This window comes from Brachyistius frenatus, unplaced genomic scaffold, assembly GCF_029030835.1.
Source record: "Brachyistius frenatus isolate BFR_SWC_R1_liver_20210118 unplaced genomic scaffold, ASM2903083v1 Contig_6, whole genome shotgun sequence".
Classification (NCBI taxonomy): Eukaryota; Metazoa; Chordata; class Actinopteri; family Embiotocidae; genus Brachyistius; species Brachyistius frenatus.
In genome coordinates, this window is record NW_027210605.1 from 1,420,780 (window position 1) to 1,442,877 (window position 22,098).

The window sequence follows — 22,098 nt, forward strand, 5'->3', positions numbered from 1 at the left end:
GTGTGTGTGTGTGTGTGTGTGTGTGTGTGTGTGTGTGTGTGTGTGTGTGTGTGTGTGTGTGAACATGAGAGAGAGGGACTCTGAGATTGAGTGTCTTAATTCCATCTCTGCTAACACTTTGCTCCCTGTACGTCCCTAATCCGACCAGCCAGTTAAAAAGGTGCCGCACCGCCTCAGGGGGCTTCAGAAAACATCTTACTTTTACAAAATCCATCCCTCCGTCCATCCTTTCTCCCTCATTTCGACTTTGGCTGCACCACGAGGCTCCCATCACTGTACTTTATTCTAAGAAGAGAGCCATAGACTGTTTCTTTCAGCGTCAAGGTCTGAGAAGAAGAAAAGACACCAACAGCTGCAGCCATGAATGGCACAGAGGGACCCGACTTCTATGTTCCCATGTCTAACAAGACTGGGTTGGTGCGCAGCCCATTCGAATACCCTCAGTATTACCTGGCTGAGCCCTGGAAGTACTCTCTCGTGGCTGCGTACATGCTGTTCCTCCTCATCACAGCTTTCCCCATTAACTTTCTCACCCTCTATGTCACCGTCAAGCACAAAAAGCTGAGGACCCCTCTGAACTACGTTCTGCTAAACCTGGCAGTGGCTGACCTTTTTATGGTGGTTGGGGGCTTCACTGTCACTCTCTACACAGCCCTGCATGGATATTTCTCCTTAGGCGTCGCCGGCTGCAATATTGAAGGATTCTTTGCCACATTAGGAGGTAAGAGACAGTGTGTGATGTGTGAAATTGCTCATGTATTTTCCATTTGGATCAAAACAAATTGCACTTTAATACAATAGTCTTTTGTGTGTCACTTTTGTTATTTAGAACATTTTCATCCATACAATTTTTTTATTTTTTTTTTTAACATAAATCAAACATAATTCCTATGTGTTTAATATCAAGTAAAGACACCGTGTTTGTGCTGTATTGAGAATTACAGCTGCCTTGTTTTGTGTCTCAGGAGAGATTGGTCTCTGGTCTCTGGTGGTTTTGGCTATTGAGCGGTACATTGTGGTCTGTAAGCCAATGACCAAATTCCGCTTTGGGGAAACACATGCAATTGCAGGCCTGGCGTTCACATGGGTCATGGCCCTGACCTGTGCTGCTCCCCCTCTGTTCGGATGGTCCCGGTACAGTATGTCTACACTGTTTACAAAATATTGTGGAGATCATTTATACCATAAAGAAGTTTGAAGATCTTTTTTTTTTTTTTTTTTTTAAATAGCAAAACTCTTACTTAAAACAGACATTAAATACTGTGTGAGGCAGTTGATGGAAATTCTTGAATTACTTTTGTGTGTGGATGCAGGTACATCCCGGAGGGAATGCAGTGTTCCTGTGGGATTGACTACTACACTCCCAAGCCTGAGATCAACAACACCTCATTCGTCATCTATATGTTTGTCCTCCATTTCTCTATCCCCCTCTTCATCATTTTCTTCTGCTACAGTCGCCTGCTCTGCACAGTGCGAGCGGTAAGGACACCACTGTCAATGCTATATTTCTAATAAGGATGTGATATATTGTTTATCCCTGCAGAGAAATTCTTCTCTTTCATACCTTGCTCCCCTTCAATAAGAAGAGTAGAGCATCACAGAGTCTCAGGAGATGTGAGGGATTTAGTGGCTCAAGGACACTTCAGGAGGGCAGATCATTGCCAACATGCCAGCTTATACCCAGGTCCTCTGGCTAAAGGGCAGTCTGCTTTCTCACTGTGTCATCCTGATGCCCTCATTAATAATAGTAAAGCATCATGTATAATGTATTAGCAATAATAAATAGTTAAAAATAATGCTAAAATCTTTAGGCACATTGAGAGTGAGTTTCAGCTTGCTGTTTAGCTGCCCGCCCCAAATGTATTTTTTTTTTGGTCCACTTCCACCACTCTCACAGCTGTTTTTTTTTTAATGTCCCTGTGTCCTATCACCCTACTCCACATGAACAGTTGGTGTGTTTGTCCAGTCCATACAATGCCAGTTAAAAGTAATAATCTTGAAGGTTTTCATTGAAATAAATGTTTGATAAGTCACTATCTATTGCTAAATGAGTTAACACAATGGCGATAGAACCTGTGGCCCTCACTTATTACGGACTGATTGAGCTGGATGTCTGTAGTGATGTTTCCAGGGAAAATTACAAGTGAAGCAAAGTTTTCTGTCACCCCCGCTGTGGTTGTTCTACCAAAGGAGGTAGGCGAAGGTAACGCAACATGCTCGCTCGTCAACACACTTGTGTGTGTGTGAGGCTGGGAACTGAGAAGAAGCAGCGGACTTTAAATAGGAAACACTGTTTGGATGTCTGGGAGCTGAAGTCCAAAAACACACCTGCAATTACCGCTAATCGCCACAGGTGCCGCCAAAGACAATCAAAGGGGAGATCCTCCAGACTTGCTTAAAGACTCTGAAGACACTTACAGAAAGGAGAGCTGATGACACTTTATGTGATGCATTTAGTGCTCATTGCTAATTTTACAGGCTGATCTCTGACAGTATCCAGCTGCTGGATGTGAGCACAGCCCCAGCTGCTCTGCCTGGCTGTGACAGGTTGAAGCCCTGGCTAGATATACCGCTATTGTTAGGATTTTGGCTGCTGTGGTACAGCTGTTAGTATTTGAAGCTGCATGCTCCTATGACAAATGTGTTATCAACACAGGACACACTACAGGAGTTCAGGGTTAGAGTAGCATCAATACAACACTCTGCCAGCAAAACCATCCGTGCACACGCACAACCACTGCACGTAGTTAAGAAAGTGTTACAGTCATAGTCGTGACAATCAAAGAACTGCCATGACTAGAATCAAAGTGACAGCTATGTCATCCTAAGTCTGCAGTCACAGTCTCAGACACACTCCCGAGTCTGAGTCAGAGCTGCTTTACCGGCTCTTCTAATTTTCCTTCTAAATTCAAGGGTACACATTTGTGCCTGAAAGACACAGCTGAGGGCACACCAAGTCTCTCTGTCGTTACAACCAGTATTAATATAATACATGACATTGTATCATAACACAACTCAACTTTCTCAATGGGAATTGCAATTTAGTATTCCCAGGTAAATGCAAAAATGTCTGATTTTAGTTTTTATGGCAGATACATGTTATCTGTTTTCATTTTTTTTTTTCAATCTAAAAAAAACAACATGGCTGACCAGACAACGTTTCAAACCTCTCAGCTCCTTTCACCCCAGCAGAAAACTTCGCCGTCCTGCATTAATTTAAAAGCTCCATTGACGTTTTGGGGAAATTCAACAAAGAATTCCTTTCTAATTGTTAACTCCACAATATTATCAGTTACCCACAATATATGAGCCGTGTTTTCCCTCCTCTGCCGGTGGTCAGCATGTTAGCCTGAGGGTAGGGTCCCTAACTTTTAGACTTAAAATAAGTCCGTCTTTTTTTTGTGTGAAACTGTCTAACTTGCATTAGGCTAATGTTAGAGAAATTTATAGACTGTCGTAACACTGCAGACCAGTTTAAAATGTCTCTGTAAAACCACCATCGGATATATGCTAATCAGTCTATGATTGAATCATGGACTTACATTCATCAGGCGGCCACAAGCGGTACTCTAGTTGATTGATAATGTGTCTCCGATTAACTACTGGATGTGTAAAATTTGCAACTGTTTGCGAATGAGTGCGTCAAAAACGTCACAGTTGTGTTCACAACTTCCGCTGCTCCCACGTGGCCAAATAAGTCATTGCAGGTTTAAATCCGATGAAGCAGCAGCAGTTGGTTTTATTTCAATATTATGAAAATTTAAACATTTAACGGCAAGAAAATATGACTGCATCACTGTAGAAGTGGCTGTTTTGTAATATTTGTAGTCTACTCCTATGTTTTTCAGTATTGGTGATAGGCTTGACCCTTTTTGTATGCATTTGAACCACAGGTTTAAGTTGATAAGCTGAATCTGTGTGTGCTCAGGCTGCAGCCCAGCAGCAGGAGTCTGAAACCACCCAGAGAGCTGAGAAAGAGGTGACACGCATGGTTATTGTCATGGTGATCTCCTTCCTGGTGTGCTGGGTGCCCTACGCCAGTGTGGCCTGGTACATATTTGCCAATCAGGGGGCCGAGTTTGGACCCGTTTTTATGACTGCTCCGGCCTTCTTTGCAAAGAGTGCCGCTCTGTACAACCCAGTCATCTACATTCTGCTAAACAGACAGGTATGTGCAGAAAACATCATGGTCTGCTTATTTTATGTGCAAGAAAGAGCTATATTGAGGGTAGTGGTATAGTGTAACTAAGTGAAATTACAAAGGTACTGTATTTAAGTACAATTTTTAGGAAGTGGTACTCCTAAAATTCCTATTTCCATGAATACTTTCACTCCACCACAATGTATCATTATAAATATACATTATAAATGTAGAACCTGTTAAAGAAAATGCCTTGTTGAAGATAAAATCAGTGGCTCCCAGCACTTGTGGCCTCCTACCAAAGAAGTACTGTTCCCCCTGAACTTCACAGATATCTAGTGATAGTAAGAACAAGGAAAGGTGGTTCATTAAAAAAATATTTGAGAGAAGTCCAAAAGATGAACACAATGTTGTGTAGAAGCATTTAGTTTTTTTTCGTACTCCATTAATCATTTCGCTTCCCTTACATTTACAATGTAATTCTTAGAAACCTAGGGAAGCCACAGGACTGCACTAACAAACGGTGTCTAAAGTAATGTGTCTAAAGTCATTAATAACTGGCTGCACTTTAATCAGCTACAACAGTAAAATGCTACAGTATTAATCTAATCATGATTGAAACAAAACATTTGTCACAGTGGACAATTTTCTGCTTGATAAGTTCTTCTACCATTGATACTTTTCTGATACTTCTGTACTTGTACTTATCGAGAATTTCAAATTATTTTTTACTTTTGATTGAATATTTTTGTAATATTGTGTAAGTATTTTTACACCTTGATGTAAATGCACAGAGTGAAGGTTTCATAGCTGTGATTGTGACCTTTTTCTTCTCTGTGGCCACAGTTCAGAAACTGCATGATCACCACAGTGTGCTTTGGAAAGAACCCATTTGGAGACGATGAGGCCGCCGCTGTCTCCAAAACCCAGACTTCATCTGTCTCCTCCTCCCAGGTGGCCCCTGCTTGACCTGTGCCCCCCTCCTCGATGTCCCATCTGTCCCTGCTCACCTAGGGACCCACCACCGCCAAGCAGCCCTATGTTCTTTTGGCCAATCCTCTCAACTTACCTCTCCAATGGTCTTCTCTCCCGTGGCACTACTGCACCTTCAGTGGAATGCACTCAAAAGCCAGCATGTGCATTTCAAATCCATTTAACCATGGAGAGTGTTCAGATGGTCACACAGATTTTTAACCCGGCATCAAGGGGGTGTCATCTCAGTGATGATCCAGCTGAACACCATCCAAGCTCCCCGCTACCCAAAAAACAGTAGTTATTAGGTTAAAATATAATTAACAAAGCTTTGATTGATTTGATCAACAAAACCTTTGTTTAAATAAATGCTGCAGCTAATGTAACTATCCCCAAAATGTGCGCTTTAAACAATCAAATTTCTGAATACTTAGGTGAATTAATTTGTTTCAATATGTCAGATGATTTTTCAGTGCATCAGTTTAGGCTTTCCTCTGGTCTCTCCTCTTGTCTTTGTGGTGACGAGCTGAAGTGGTTATCTTCCTCTTGGTATCATCTGAGTCATGAGTGTAAACAAATGGACCTGAGAAGAGCCTCTGCAGGAAGAAGGTGCCTCCTGCAATAGACTGGACGAGTGTATGTCTGTATGTGTGATAGATGTTTATGTATTTGATTGGATGTCAAGGTGTTAGCGTATGTCTTACATAGATATGAGGGTAATATTTTGTTTAGTGTTTAAAGGCTTGGATTTGTGGAAGTTATTTTGTGTCCTGCAATAAAAACAGAGTTAAACGTCTGCACCACTTCGGCTTCACTCGCTTTTTCACGAGAACATTGACAAGTTTTCAGAGAAGTTCCAGATGTTACTTCGTGGGCTTTTGGGTGGAAGGCCAGATCTTAATAGTTTTCAAATGCTGTTAAAATTCACTCTGCTGTAATGCATTTAAAAATGAAGCACTTGAGGACAAGAAATGTTGTCATTATTAGACACTTTAAAATCCTAAATACTGTAATTTATTTCACAAACTCTGACAAGTCATTTGGCATCACAAATACAGTCTCTCTTCAGATTATATTGAGCTAAATTTTTTTTTTTTTTTTTAATCTTTAAATGTAAATTTCCCTCTTTTGAATCAATCAGAATCCAACCTGATATTCATTCATGTACAAGCACACTGGTCAACACCTCTATACTGATGCAGCTCTTCCCAGTGAACTACATTACATTTGATTTTCATGAATTTCGGTCATTTATATTCTTCTCTTCACTCCTCCTCAACCCGTCATAAACCCGCAAAGCACATTGGGACATATAATTCAAAGCACCAATGGGAGTCAATCGCACATCTTCACCAATCACACCTGAGAACATTGCAGGTTTTAGGAGATGGGAGGAGTTTATGACGGTCCTACTAATCCTGACGAACAGGCCACTTGAAAGTATTATGACACATCTATAAATATTGCTATGGACATTATATTACAGTACAGTGCATCATTGGCTCGTTCCCTTAAGAAAAGGGTTCAGTGCGTTAAGGATTGCCACCAGGGCTTACTGTAGGTCCCAGTAACTTTAAAGACATCCCGAAAAAGCCGCATCTCTGAGCTCCTACATATTCCCTCCTAAGTATAGCCAGACTGGAGCTCTGCCTGCCATGGGAAAAGATTTGGGAAAATTGCTTGGCATCCCCAGATGAAAGGAGGAACTCGTCGTAAATATATAACGCTTCACAGGTAGGTTTAAGTCCATTGCTCTGCCACTTTTCACCCTCGTTACAGTCTGTGGGAATAATAATGACACTTGTGAGGGGTAACTCCTTAGTGTCCGACATTCTCCAAAGTAACTATGTAGGTGGGAGAAAGAAAGGCAGCTGTCAGCAGTAGAAAGAGATGGCGAGTGGAGGAGACTGGCAGGTTCAGGCTTCACTGCAGCACTCATAGATGTTGTCCTCCACGAGGGCAATGACCTGCTCGAACTTGTGGTGCAGCTGAGTGCGACGTGCAGTGGCGTTAGACTCCAGAGCACTCACCACCTGACCAGGCGAGATAGAAAAAGAAAACACAACAAAAGATGACTTTCAGTGCGTGTCAAGCATTCATGTATCTGTCTTTCTAGAGAGAGGGAGGAAATCAGCCACCTGCCTGGACATAGAAAGTCAAACAAGAGAAAAAGAGCCCCGCAGAGGAACAAGTGAAGTGTTTCAGCCTCTTCTCCTGCCTTCACGCATGCCTCCACACCACAAAAGCTTTTGCTCTTCACATATTTACAAAACCCACATCTGCTCTGTTTTTCATGCCCAATAGTTGTCACCGTGTCAGTGGGATTTATGAGCTCTTAGCGGCAGTGTGCTACCAGGCAGAGCAAACTGAGCCGCGGCGAGAGAATAGGCAATCAGGGGCCATTCACAGAGCTCCGTGAATCACAGTCTAAGCCCTTGGCCCACGTCAGTACAGTAGCATGACAGAGCAAAGCAGCTAAACGGCATTATCATGAGGGTGCTCCATTAAGGCACAGTCACCAATGACTAAGCCTCTCTACAGAATAGTCACAGTAGTAGGGAAACATGGGGGAGGACAGCAGGGGCTTGAAGAGGGCTAGTTCAAAGGAAAACAGCAGATATGAAGCAGCGACTTATCAGTGTCATTAAGCAGATAGGCATGATGGATAAAGGCAAGGTAAACAGCATGCTGTTTGCACAAAGTGAAAGGTGTCCTGAGGGCTGGAAAGAGAAGATTGGACAAATTGAATAGTGGTTGCTGTACAAGAAGGTAGCCCACATCTGATTGGACCTCTTCTAAAAACACATAACAAAAGAAACAAGCTATTGAGTGCTGATTCTTAACCAGACCATTGAGTGACAGGCTGCAAGGCTGTCTACAGTATGTTACATCTTTCATCATTACTGTGATCTTCCACACTGATATCCTTCTGTGTAACTTAATACAGCAACTGGGCTTGACGACGGTGTTATGGCTGCCAAAAGGGCCAGTTTGAACATTTAAACATATCTAATCCAAATCTGAGATCGCAAAGTCAGAGAAGCAAAGTAGAAATCGCTCACCTGGTTTCTATATCTCTTGGCATATTTGTAGATTTCTGTCAAGGCGAGGTTGGTGTTGAATTCATTTCTGTATTTCTGCAGGATGTAGAAAGGGAAAGATTAAATTCCAAAATAAGTCTTGTGTGAAATTTCTGGCTTTTGTGTAGCCAGATGACTAACACACCGGAACTTTTTCAATATTTTACTCACCCGTGACTCCTCAGCCAGGTGAGCGTTCATCTCCTGCTCGCTGAGAGGTGCCATTTCCTGTATCTGCTGGTAGTAGCACTGCACTCTCTTCTTGTACTCTGGGATCTCCTTGGCATACAGCAGCTTATTGGTAGGAGAGTCCTGGAGTAAAAAAAAAACCCAAAACATTACAGCCAAACTTTTAATCAATACCTATTTTAGTTTGGCAGTGTGACTCTACCAGAGAGACACGACATTTGACACCTAATCATGTACAGCAAGTTATGGCTCCATGTGCAGTATGGTGCAACCTCAGCCTTTAGGATTGGTATAATTTTGAGTTACTTGAGCTCTCACTCCACTACATTTCAGAGGCAAATATTAATACTCTTCCCTTCACTTCTTTGACCTTTGAAGCTACATATACTATTTACTTTCCAGATTAAGATTTTATCGACAAAACACGCAATCAGCGTCTAAAATATGGCGCATTAATACAAACTAAACTACTCAACATTTAATAAAAAAATTTAACCTCTGATTTACTTACGACCAGCTACGACATTAAAATGTTGCTCACGTGTTAATACATCAGTAATGTAGCTTTGGCCAAAGATCAATGAGGAAGATTAACGCTTAGCCTTTATCACTGTATGGGTGAATGTCTGTTTTTTTGTTTTTCTCCGTAACTTCTGCTTTCTCTCTGCTGTCTAAATCTTTACATTTAAAATTCTGAGGTCACAGTACTTGACCAAGGAGCGCTCTGCCCGTGTTCCTCGAGCCCATCATTTTCTGGTTGCTGGGCTTTGAAATATCATTGCAATTCGGTCATTCTGTTCTACTGCACAATCCATCTCCTCCCCATGAACAGCTTGACCTCTGAGACTCAACTGATACTTTCCATCAAGCAGCTGCTGGCCTCACTCGACTGCAATCAGTGACTCAATCACTCATCAATGCGATAATAATATTATTATACGCTTCTAACAGTCCACTCCACATTGAAATACATTACAATAATATGATGCACAATAATATAGCACTCAGGAAGGGGTCATTCTGCCCAACAGGTGCCTTTTTTTTTATGATACTTTTAGTACATATTGGCGCACACCACAATTCCAGGCCAACTTTTGTTGCATCCCATACCATTCTCTCTCTCTCCCCCCATATATCATGAAAAAAAGGTTCTTCTTGCGAGAGTGAAACAAGCACTCCCTCCATCACTGCTGCCGATAGATGTTATTTGTTGAAAACCCCATTTAAACCTAAAGTGAGACAATGGAGGGAGGGAACAGTTTCCTCTCCACACAACAGGAGACTCAAACACTCAGAGAGCCTGAGAAGGAACATTCCAGTCTAAACAACTCTCTCGTGAGTCACCTCAGGCTCTCGCACTGGTGCCCATTCAAGCAGGAAGAAAAGTAGCGGGGCTAAGAGGTTGTGGGCATATTCCGATTTTAGTGGTGACTACTGTTGCTGAGTGAGTGTGGGTGGGTCGTCTTTGTGAGGCATGTGTGTCTGCGAGAGAGTGGAAGGGACAGAGAGAAAGTAGGACAGGGAAAAAACGGGGGTAAAAGAGACGGGCAGCCGCAGCTTTCAGCGTCGGTGAAGGTGCTTACAATGCAGCTTAATATTTCTATGTGTCATGAGTTATTTGTGTCACCTATTGTGTGTTTGTTTGCGTGTGTGCGCGCATGAAATGTGCTGAAAGGACTGAAAGGCTGCAGCCACAGTCGCTCCTACTGATAGGGAACCCTCTCTCTTCCTGTCTACAAGGTCACTTCCTGCTGTGAGCCCATCTGCCTGGTAACCCCCCTGTGACCCGGTGGCCTTCCATGTTCTGCATCTCGCCAGATAAGAGGGTTTCTGTGGAAACAGCGAGCAATGCTCACCTTCGCTCACCCCTGCTGGGCTCCTGCTAATCCACACCTCGTACCCTTCATTGACTTGTCCCGAGGCCATTACACACATTCGTGCAACAAACCAGCAAATGTAAACACTCCAAAAGTAGAGGTGTGTCACACCTCTCCCCTTGACCTAGAGGAGAAAGCGTGGCCTTATCCTTGAACCTGGTCATTCCACAATACACACACGCTAATGAGGATGCTGCAGCTTACACACACATGGAGCAAACATATGCATGTCTTTGCAACCACAGGTATGTATCTGCCTGAATGTACATGAATGCATGCAACGTGAATGTTGCTGCTGTGAGTGCACTGGCTTTTTGGCACTGAACTGATGTATATAAATCAGACTGTTTCTCAGTGAAAGAGGAGCATTATTTGATGAGTCCTCAGCTCCCTCCAGGGAGGAAGCTAGTCAGAGAGAGACAGGAAGCAGAGCATGCTCAGGGTCACGGTGTCTGAAGGATGAGACGGATTTGTGAGCAGTGGGGACATTGACATGCAAGCACACACACACACAGAGACAGACAGACAGACAGACAGATAGAGGAATGCACACAGACACACACTCGCAAAGAGCACAAAAAGAGATCCCTGGTGCTCATGACCTTGGCTCAGCCAACTGGGCTGAAATAACACGAGGAGAGGTAGATGGAGCTGACAGTCTGAAGGCTTAGGGATGAGGGTTCACAGGGGGACTCGAGGTGTGTGTGTGTGTGTGTGTGTGTGTGTGTGTGTGTGTGTGTGTGTGTGTGTGTGTGTGTGTGTGTGTGTGTGTGTGTGTGTGTGTGTGTGTGTGTGTGTGTGTGTGTGTGTTAGCTAGATGGGAGCAAAAAGAAGATACACATACATATAGATCTGACAGATAGGTGCAATTCCATAGATCAGAAGTTTTCAGACAGGTGACAAACAGCTGAGGGCTGACATGTGACAAAGATACTGTGTAAGGCGCGTCAACATGTCTGACATGACGTCCACCACAAATAATCGTCTATGAATTCAATTAGAAAAAAGAAGACGCTCAAATTTGCCTGAGAATCATCCCATTTTAAATTTGTTTTTCAAATAGCACTGTTGAAAAGAGAGGGACACAGAAAGAGAGAGATAGACTCACTTTTCCTAGTTGCAGGTCAGAAATGGAGCAGGCATCGATGAAGGCCTGGGCGATGACAGATAGACAGGCGTCCATGTGATCTGTCTTATCAATGTCAAACACAAACTGAGGATTCTTCAGGATGTTCACCCAGAAACGCAGAGGTAAACTGCACAGACAGGGAGAGATAAGCTTTTAAAAGCCCTGCACTTGCACAGCGAGGCTGACCCAAAGGGGACTTTAATCATAGTGTTCCGTTGGCTACCTGTTGGTTTTCCAGATGTGCAGGGTGTCTGGATCTGTGATGCCCCGTTTGTCTGCCTGCTCCTCGAGGAAGTCAAAAAAATATTTGACAGCTAGAGGGGGGCGGTCCGGAGGGATGCTGAGGATGGCCTGAAAGAGGTCATCTAAGAATTTCTGAAGAGTTCCCTGTGGAGAAAGAGAAAAAAGGGGGCTCACACTATTGCCGATCCATGGTATCATGAAGTAGGAATTTCTATGTGGCTGCTGAAGTTATTATGAAACAGAAGGATGAGTTTGTATTTTCGTTTGACTTTGTGTCAGTCTCTTGCTTCCAGTTACCTTTGTTGACAGCAGGCGTGTCAGGTAAATTTCAGGCAGGACTTTCTTGCGATGGCTCTGCCTGTGTGACTTCCTGCCTTCCATTTGCTCATCATGAGGTAGGACCTGGAAACCAGAGGTCAACATTATAGCACACAGGTTGAAACACTGACCTCCATCATGAGTAGCTAAATGAATGCACTACTGTTTCTGCTGTGTGAGTTGTCAGGGGGAATTTTCTGGTTCTTGCATTAGACACTTGACCCAGAAACCACATCAGGGTATTTTGGAGCACTGAATAATATACAGAATTAAGGAAGTAATGGGAGTTGGGAAATTCTCGTGGTTTTCTTTCGCTACTGTGTACACGATCATGCCTCTGACTTGCTCATACAAGTCTAAATGGGGGTAAGGAGAAGAAAGAAGCAGTCAAATTCCACCTACTTGTGTCAAAATAAGGACCACAGAACCGTCCTGTAAAACTAACTATTCACCCGGCAAATTGTGTTCCAAGGAACTCATTATTCTAAAGTCAAAGGGCCCATATCTTGGCTGACGTTTATAAAAGAGCTTAAGCAGCATTAGTGCTGTCATGTCCTCTCAGCAGCTTTCCTTTTCACCTCCTTTCACCCCCATTCTCTCAGGCCTGCTCTGGGCTGACTAACACTGGCACACACAGGAGAAGCTCTGGTAATAAACTCACTTGTAGAAACATTCTGATTTCTTATATAGAGATACTCACCAAGTGTACATACTTCTCGGTATCCAGATCTTTGACTAAGGAGAAAGAGAACAAAATATAAAGCATGAAACAATGTGCAATCAGCAAGGTGGAGACCTGAGAAAATGAGAGGGGGCAGGAGGATGGAGCACAGAGGAGTGTGACAGATATGAAGGAGAAAAAAAACAAGAAGGAGATTGACAGGAGAGCAAAGGAGATAGAGTATATGCAAGAGGAGAAAGTGATTAAGGTGGACTGTGGGCCGGTAGGGGAGGGGAGCTGTCTAAGAGAATGAAAGAGAAAGATTACGAGTGAAAGGAGAGAGAAAAGAGAGAGATTAGGGGAGACAGACACACAGAGTCTGTGATTGGTTCTGGAGCCGGTGTAATGAGATGGTAATGCTCGGCCAGTGCTGGGGAAAAAAAAAAGCATTAAACCATGCTGGTTTATATATAGATCTAAACATAAACACACGCATACACATGCATGGAGAGATATAAGAACAAGTTTCGATACATGTTCAAACACAAGCATGAGTGCAGACTGAAAGACAAATAAAGTAAATTACTGTACACACACCAGCAAAAACAAAGACAGGCATTTGTGCAGAAGCACACACACACACACACACACACACACACACACACACACACACACACACACACACACACACACACACACACACACACACACACACACACACACACACACACACACACACACACCCATATAGTCAGTGCATTCTCATTACAGCCTGCTCTGCCAGAGATGCTCCTGCCCAGCGGGCCTGAGGCCAGACCCTCAACACTGATCGCAGGCAGGCAGGCAGGCAGGACAGTGTTTTATATTAGCCAAGGAACACTACAGGCTCATAACACCCCCTTGACGCTTTGAAGCGGGAGCCAGGTTTGGTCCACATAAGCCTATTTTTGGCCTGATATGAATGAGAAGAAAGGCTTTGATGGACAGAGCCGGAGCAGAACTGAGCTCTGGTCTGGTGCTGATTATGTAAGGTAGACCCTTGACAATGAACGGACAAGGCCATTAAAGGCTGTATGTAAACTCATCTGTCAACAGGCAAAGCAGTCAATATATTGTGGGTTGAAGCTGGACGATGGGCCAACTAGTGTCAAATTTTTCCCACAAACTGACACTTGCTAATGGAATACGTCTGTGACATGTAAAAGAATGGGGGTCTGAATAGGGAAGTAGCATAAGAGTACGTGTTGTGATTTATTAGGTACGAAAGTGTTTAGATGTACGCTGTGTCTTTTGGGGGTGGGCGGGTGTGTGGTTTCATGAGTATTTACATGAGTGTATTATGTTCTCGTGATCAGCTAAGCGTGTGCCGTTTCCTGTGATTGAGTGGGTGCGTGCACTTATCCAAGCGTGGGTGAGTGTGTGTGACAAAGCGACAGAGACTGGGTTTGTTTGAAGGTGACGTACCTCTCCCCAGGGTGTTATCTTTCCTGTCTTTCATGCTCATGGCCAGCGATGCCCCCTCTGGGATCTGTGAAGGTGGAGAAGAAGGAGGGAGGGAGGGTGGGTGGGAGGGGAGACGAGAGAGGACAGAGGGCACGGGGTCAGGGGTGAGCTGGGGTGCACCAGAACAGCTTCGTTAAGCATGCCCTCCTGAGGGGAGTGTGGTGCTGAGAGGTGTGTGTGTTTGTGTATGTGTGTGTTGTTCTTGCGTGCATCCAGAGTGGTGGCAAGTTTGCAGGAGCCTGGCTGGGCTCATTAAAGTCAACCCGCAGTAAAATGGATTGAACAGCCTCGCCAGTGAACCTAAACTGCGAGTACATGCTGCAGCTTGCTGCTTTCACAGCTCTGTCCCCATGGCTCAGCAAAAACTAAACAGAGCACTTAACCAGTACAGGTAACAGGTCAAAGGTCGAGAGTCACTGAATGTATGTTTACTCATGCACAAATGAGCAGACATAAGCAAACACAGAAGGATATCCTTAATGGAAGAGCAGAGTATGACATTTTCTTAATTATTTTCTTGATAACACAGTTAGTTACCAGTTGTATGTAATGTATTGCTGGGAGTAAGCTGAAAAAAAAAAAAAAGTTTCTATAAAACTTATAAGTTGAATTCTTTAAAAAAAAAAGTCTTTATGTATTTGCAGTACATTACTGCATTAATGTAATTAATGCTTATGTAATTAAGTTTTTTTTTACTCCTTGTAAATTGTGTAATTAAAATATAATATAATGGTGTTCTTTAGTTAATGTATAAGTATTATAAGTATATTTTACAGCTTTACGAAGCTCATAAAATGCCAGTAATTACTTTTGTAATGGTTTATTTAACAGGGATATTAATGATTCACCTCAGCCAAGATTTTTTACATCTGTATTTCCTGGACATATAATTTTTGTTAACAATTAAAAAATTTTTTTTTACTTCTACACAAATAATTTGCAATTTAAACAGTAGCAAAAAAACTTTGTTTTTATTAACATATAAGTCATGTCCATGGTGCTCAAGTATTTAGATGTAAAAACCTGAATAATAACTTTACACTGTTAATAATTACTTAGTCTTTCGCAATTAATACAACACAGATAATTTTAAGTCCCCACTTAGTCAGAAATGGGTTTGATTTTTGTTTTTTCAGTTGGATATTTGACCTTTACTGTGCAGAATGATTTACTTATGTGTTGAGTTTGTTTTGTTTAACACGAGTAGATAAAAGCATGATTTTACAGACATCATGGTCAAGTGTGAAACACAACAAACGTGTGACTGGAAAGTTGAAATGTACAAGGTACATAAACTTAAAATTAACTTGGAGACAAGTCTAGAACTTTCAAATGAAAAATCTTTTCATACTCATAGATTTTGGGATTATAAATCAGAAAGAAAAATAGGTGTGACTCAAAAAAACGTATTCCAAATAGAGTGTCTAAAAAACATGACTGCGAAACAATATGTTTTCTTTACTTTACTTAGAATCAGCCGTCATTATCTAAGTAAGGAGTGGGTCCTCTTCATCCACCTTGTTGCACCGTCATGTTCCTACAGTAGCCTAAAAAGGACAAATCAAACACCACTGGCTCTCGAGAAGGACGTTCATGCTTATTGCCAGCCTTGCGGCCACCGTGGATTCTCTTTCATTTTTGGAAGGGGAGGGTGAGGTAAGGGGTATTCAGAGGGTTACAATCTCATCACTAAATGCCACTAAATCTTGTTGACTGCTCCTTTAAGGCATCAATATAGCTACTTCACCAGAACTGTTTGAGAGGTGGTCAAACCAAAGGGGAAATCCTTTCCCCTATACCTTTCCAGTGTTGAATTTGGGAGGCAGAGATTTGTGTCTGACAATTTCTGTAACAGTCTGAAGCCAACAATCCAACACTCATGCCCACTTAATGCGATGACTGGCCAGGTCCCCGTCATCTTCCCTAACTTTCAAAAAAACCTGTAAAACACTTTTGCCTCCTGACTTGGTTGGGTAACAGATTTCAAAAACCTTTCTAGTATAACCGAGCCCTTAAAATGTTATGTAAATCATGAAAAGTTCATTTACAAGAACCAAATTCGAAAATATCATTATTTCGTATACAATTGTTGCAGAAACACTGACACGAGCTATCAACAATCCACTACAGCTATGCTGCAGTAAATGACTCGAGCAATGCAATCATAAAGAGGAACAGAGTGCAGCAGCAAATAGAAGCAGTTTAAAAAAAGTCAACACAGCAGAGTTATCATCTTCAACACTCCCGCAGCTGCTGTAACAATATCATGGATATACAGATACGCCATGTCAACACCCGCCACAGTGGTCTCACACACACACGCACGCACGCACGCACGCACGCACGCACGCACACACACACACACACACACACACACACACACACACACACACACACACACACACACACACACACACCTGGTAATGGAAGACTGTGTTGAGTTTCTTTCGACCGTCCTCCATCACTGAGGAGTTGTCCAGGTCCTGCAGAAGCTTACTGTTGCTGCCGGAGTCAAACCACTCTGGAGGAAAGAAAACGAGAGAAGGTGTCAGTGTTAGACAATTTCATCCTAAATTTGGAGAAGAATATGCAAGACAGATGGCAGCCGTGCTCTAACTCTCTATGTCATGACCTGTGGAAATATTCCCGGACCATTAATCAAATCAGCTCTGCAGGCTCCACGGCTTTTGAAAGCAATAACTCTTTGTGATTATGACTGTACACTCTCCTCAATGCATTCTGTCATTTATTATATTGCAGCCTCAGGTTAGTTGAACTTCATGAGAGGAATTGACCTTTTGCAAAGCAGATTAGTATATCTTGGAGGGTTGGGGAGGGGAGAGGATGAAAATAATCAGAGAAAATGTGCTCTTACCCAGGTCCACGTCCTCTGCTCGGGGCCATTGGGAGAATGGCAGGTTTTTATAAAAGGCCTCTAAGATTTTTTCTTTAACCTGGCAGATTGTGTCTGTATTCATGACCCTGACAGACAGTGAGTCCATGCCACAGCCTTGGAAAGACACGTTGATGTTCTGCAAAAACAAACAGAGCGACAAAAGTGTGAGTTTTGAAAAACAGCATGACAAACTTTCTGGTTTTCCTGACTTTGACTTTGAAGTATGGAGGATGTTAAAGATGAACTGAGAGCGAGTGAGGTATCAGACCTGTGGCTTGGCCTCAATATTCTCCCGGAGCAGCCACTCCTCGTTGAGGGTGTAGCGGGCCTTCCCTGTGATGGCGTCTATGGAGCCCTTGTTGATCTGCTGCTTGATTGCGCACAGCAGCAGGAAGAAAGGCTCACCCACTGTTTCCTGAAGAATGTGACACAGAGGTGGGGTCAAAAATCAGAGCTCTGAAAAGTCTTTTTTAATCAAATCTGTTCACTGCTTTGCTGAGCCTCCTTCTTTTCCATCCTAACCTTGAGGTAGCTGTACATGCAGATAGACATCCAGTTGGTCAGCATTTTCTCCACAACGGACTCAGTGCGGCGCAGCATCAGCTTTGGGTTCTTGGAAGCCGAAGCGTCAATCAGGTCCACCAGCAGATCTTTCATGATACTGGTGTAGTACTCAAGTTTACCATGGAGGGCGATGGTGAGCAGGGACGCCAGGCTGCATCTGTAGGGTGAGAAAACAGATTAGCACGAGACAGATGAGCAAAAACATGCTCCTGCAAACATGCCCTGTCAGTGAGTGGTCAGTGGAGATTTAAAAATAGCGGAAACAACAACAAGGCTTAGCCCTCCCTACAGCACCTGTGACTGCAGAGTCAAATAAAGGCCTGATCTAATGCAAGGAGTGTCTGAGTGAGTCCAGAAGTGCAGGGGATTTCCCTAACAAAGCCCCTTTAATCCTGCAGAAAGAGGCTACATCAGTCAGTAAGTGCTGATGCTCTGCTGGGACAGGGATGTGGTCTTGCCTCTGGAATTTTTCTCAGATTCACAATGACAAGTTAAGTTTCAGGACATCAAGACCAAAACAGCTACACTGACAGATGACTAAGTATTTACAAAGCTGAGGCAACCACTTTTCTGAGGACATTTTTTCTTTGTGCTGCATCTTTAAATTACAGACAGCCTTGCATAATAAATAAATAAGCTCCTGTGGTACTCACTGGGCAAATATAGACACCTACAGTCATATGACAAATACAACTGTGCTTAAAAAGTTCACCATATTTCCTCTAGACTCCTACTTTGGTTGTTTAAGTGTTGAGGCTATAATTGGTGTTGATGTGGTTTTGAAAGCTAAAAATAATATCCTCATTTCTTTATAGAACAGTTACATTATTAAACCTGCATGAACTTGATGGACTTTTTGCCCACTTGGCAGCAGAAATGTTCAACACAACACATTTAAAGTTGATATAGTAAACAAACCCAGAGCAAAATTTTGCATTCAGCTAGAATTGTGTTTCTGGACATTTGACTGATGTAGGTCTAACATTTTGCTCCAATTTGGTCTCCACTATCTCCTGAGAAAGATATATATTGGCTAAATGTTCTATTATGTTCACTACTGGTTGGCTGCAAACTTTGTCTGTTTACTGCTTAGTGCTGAACAACGAGTTCAGAGCAGCAAACTTTTTCTCTGCCTCCTGCGATGATGCGAGTGGCAAAGTGAACCAAATTTACCAGTTACCTGTCTCGTACAGCAAAGTCCTTCTGCTGCTCCAGGGCGTGGACGAACGTGATGAGGAAGTGCTTGTTATTGAGGAGCGTGGAGAACAGAGTGATGCCCTCTTCTACATTAGGCCGTGTTGTGTTGGTGGCCTGATGACAGAGGGGCGGATGAAACTGTTATTTCTCTGCGTGATTTCACCCTAACTAGATTACACACCTGCTGCGCCCTTCCTAATCTATTTCACCACCTCTTGTCTCTAGTGACCCATCCAGTGAACATTTCATCTTTTTTTTTTTTTATCACATCTCTCCCCTCTGCTTCTTCATATACCTCCCTCACTGGGTTTCTCCACAGTATCTGTATGTCCCGCTCCAGTCCCTTACTGTGTGTGATTGTCTCTAAATGTGCGGAGTCGACTTAATGAGTATGGCCTATCTATGGGTGCGACTAAGCAGCAGTGTGATGAAGTCTTCCCTCTGGACTGCAGCCATATGGTGTGGTTTGCAGCCTGACAGAAGGAGAACAGGGGTGTCCATTAAGATAAATGCCCGCCTGTGAGATTTATTTGCTGTGACCTGGAAAACACTTCCTGGGAAGACGATGTGGATCCAAGGCACTTCATCACCGTTAGACAGCCTCCCCCGGCTGCCGACCCAAAACTAGCGCTGCAATCTTTACTCTCTCTCGTTCCAACGGGTGCGTTCACACGTGCACGTGCTTTCACTTTCGGCACACATCACAAGTACATGTGTGGAAGCACATGCCCTCTCTCCCGCTCTCTTTATAACTACCTACTGCCTGCCCCCGCACACACACACACACACACACACACACACACACACACACACACACACACACACACACACACACACACACACACACACACACACACACACACACACACACACACACACACACACACACACACAAACTGGAGATGAATTCGATGAAAAGCATACTGTTCGGTTGTCCAAAGCCAGTGGGAAGTGTGTCAACAACCTGCCATGAACTTGGTGAGCAGCGTGTTCTTTGACAAGCAAACATTTTTGGTCTCACTCACCATAAAAACTGAATGACATGCATTAGTATTCATGTTCACACTCAAGAACATGTGAGTTTACAGAGACACTACCACACCCACATTACAACAATTACACGACAGAGAAAAATGCACGATATTCTTTTCTTTGCTGCTCTTCACCAACAACCTCACCATGAAACCTTAATAAGCTTCCGTGTGACCCAGTTGAGAAACAAGGGAGTGAAAAAGGACCCAAATCAAGGCACTCTGGCAGAAGAAAACCTAACCTAATGGCTTAACCCTTCACCTGCCAGTCCTGCAGCAGCGGGTGGGTCTCTGGCAGCGCTCGAGGGCCTAGACCATCATTCTCATAGACGGGCTGGACCAGACTCTTCTCGTAATCTGAACACATCTGAAACACACATAAACACACACAGAAAGCTGTAATACAAACTCTCCTGCAGTCATAAACACAGGAGGATAGACACGGAAAACAAAAAGAGACAGCTTTGTAGAGGTTTGCAGTCTAGAAGCAAAGGATAGACTTTCTTAAAAGGCAGTGAGGGACCATGAAAAGGAAACATGACACCGTGACCCAAAATGTCATGATCCTTAATGGGTTTGGAGACAAAGTGACCCAGAGCTAAGAAGCAGTCTTTCAATACCATCTGTTATCTCAGGACAGCAACATTTGGCTCATATTTAAACCTTGTCCAGGTCTGTTTCTGACACTGTTGTGTGTGTAATCTCACACAACCAGAAGCTCTCGTAGAAAAACAGGAGCATGAAAGGTCATGAGTAGAGTGTTTGTTGTTTTAGTGGAAAACTACGGTAGGACGTTACTGCAGCAGCAACGCTCGAATTCATGTTTCCCTCCGTGCAGCTTTTCAATACTCCTTTACTTCACAACAGAAAACAGCGCCCACCGTCCACTGCAACCAGCACGAGTGTCATTGCGCAAGATCGTTTATACTTGCAAAAGTGAGTGGGTGCGTGAGCCGAGTAAAGAGTGTGATTTTGAGAGATCAGGGAGAAAGTTTCCTTGTCCCAGTGCCTGCCATTGTTCTGTCTCCTTGAAAGTCCATGCCTGTGGTTGGAAGACAAAGCCCACTGAGCTGTGTCTGTCTGTGCTGGTGGAAAACCACCCACTCGCAGATAGACCCACAGTCTACCTTCGGGGTGGATTGCACATAGGAAAAGTGCTTACCTATAGAGAACACATTAACTCTTCTGCAGGGTGCCAAAGTGAGCTACCCTTCGCTAGACGTCTGCTGTATGTTTAAAAGTTCCAAGGTGAATTTTTATCCTGCATATTACAAGTGGTGGGAAATGTGAACAAGGGACATGTAGGGAAAAATTATTAAAACCCCAGAGAGAAAAATGGCATTGTCAGTCTGCCAGTTAAATCAGATAACAGGGAGGGTGTCTCACCTTGGGAAAGAACGTGCGTGTGACAAACTGTTTGTACTCCAAAAAGGGGATGCCCTGGCTGCGATTCAGCTCCTTGGTCAGGTCTGTCATGTCGGTCTGCAGCTCTGCAAAGCCTGGAAGGACAGTAAAAAAAAAAAAGAACAAAAAGACCCAACAGGGTTGGAATCATGGGGCTGTTTTTAAACCACAGTTACTTCCCGTTTCTGGCTCCTCATCCTTCATGTTTTGTTAAGTAAAATGAGTAAGAAATCTGTTTTTAGGCTAATACAGTAACCCCATTTATCCAATCTGTGTGATTTGTTGAAGCGATTTTAAATCAGACACAAAATTGTATCCTAGATCTTGTGTTATGTTATGGTTGAATACTAAATATGTCAAACACTAATCCTCTGATCTTTTTCCCCCTTCTGCCCCTCTCTCTTTCTCTTGACGATTGCGGCATGGAGGCAAATATTTACCAAACGACAATCAGAGCAGCCAAATCCAGTCTGAGGCTCTTATCCAAAACATGTGTGCAGGCTGAGGTTTAAATGCATAAACAGTATCAGCATGTCCAGACGCAGACTCAAATCTGCATGCTAATATTCTAGCCACGTTATTGGTAGTGTGTACTAGCAGAGGATAATGTTCTCGTCTAATGAGACGCTGGAGATCTCTTTATGGAAAAGTGCTTCCTGTCACAGGATGAGAGACGTATTGGGGTTACAATGCAAGTTTCTTCAGACTGTGTTTGTGCAGAAAGAAGAGAATATGAGACCTCAGGGATTTAAGATATACTTCATCACTCCTTCAGGTTATTTATCCTGCTGCTCACTAAAGTGTCCTCTACTCCACCAGTCAGTTCACAACTCCAAATTAGATGCAGCAGGCCCGGACTCAGGGAAATATCTAAACCCTCCCATTTGCCTAAC

At 43.2% G+C, this 22,098-nt stretch overlaps 2 protein-coding genes across 2 annotated transcripts in view; one reads left to right on the forward strand and one right to left on the reverse strand.

The window, feature by feature from the left end:
- Positions 1 to 255: 255 nt before the first annotated feature.
- On the forward strand, positions 256 to 5,899 carry LOC138636060 (rhodopsin-like). The gene is made up of 5 exons (XM_069723882.1): positions 256 to 721; positions 966 to 1,134; positions 1,314 to 1,479; positions 3,929 to 4,168; positions 4,988 to 5,899. Exons 1-5 carry the CDS (start codon positions 361 to 363, stop codon positions 5,108 to 5,110), a joined length of 1,059 nt encoding a protein of 352 aa, XP_069579983.1. The 5' UTR covers positions 256 to 360; the 3' UTR covers positions 5,111 to 5,899.
- A 205-nt stretch (positions 5,900 to 6,104) lies between these two features.
- plxnd1 (plexin D1) overlaps positions 6,105 to 22,098 on the reverse strand; it is a 64,202-nt gene continuing 48,208 nt past the window's right edge. The window contains exons 22-36 of the mRNA XM_069723855.1: positions 21,188 to 21,300; positions 20,064 to 20,168; positions 18,754 to 18,884; positions 17,532 to 17,730; positions 17,278 to 17,424; positions 16,989 to 17,145; positions 16,531 to 16,634; positions 14,075 to 14,138; positions 12,650 to 12,684; positions 11,929 to 12,033; positions 11,612 to 11,775; positions 11,368 to 11,515; positions 8,365 to 8,505; positions 8,176 to 8,250; positions 6,105 to 7,146 (exon numbers count right to left, since the gene is read on the reverse strand). Of these exons, the coding sequence (XP_069579956.1) occupies positions 7,030 to 7,146; positions 8,176 to 8,250; positions 8,365 to 8,505; positions 11,368 to 11,515; positions 11,612 to 11,775; positions 11,929 to 12,033; positions 12,650 to 12,684; positions 14,075 to 14,138; positions 16,531 to 16,634; positions 16,989 to 17,145; positions 17,278 to 17,424; positions 17,532 to 17,730; positions 18,754 to 18,884; positions 20,064 to 20,168; positions 21,188 to 21,300 (1,805 nt within the window). The 3' untranslated portion in view covers positions 6,105 to 7,029. The remainder of the gene's footprint in view (positions 7,147 to 8,175; positions 8,251 to 8,364; positions 8,506 to 11,367; positions 11,516 to 11,611; positions 11,776 to 11,928; positions 12,034 to 12,649; positions 12,685 to 14,074; positions 14,139 to 16,530; positions 16,635 to 16,988; positions 17,146 to 17,277; positions 17,425 to 17,531; positions 17,731 to 18,753; positions 18,885 to 20,063; positions 20,169 to 21,187; positions 21,301 to 22,098) is intronic.

Coding starts and splice junctions, on each gene's coding strand:
- LOC138636060 (XM_069723882.1), top strand. CDS start 361: ATGAATGGCACAGAGGGACCCGACTTCTATGTTCCCATGTCTAACAAG. Junction 722..965: donor ATTCTTTGCCACATTAGGAG/GTAAGAGACAGT, acceptor TTTGTGTCTCAG/GAGAGATTGGTCTCTGGTCT. Junction 1,135..1,313: donor CCTCTGTTCGGATGGTCCCG/GTACAGTATGTC, acceptor GTGTGGATGCAG/GTACATCCCGGAGGGAATGC.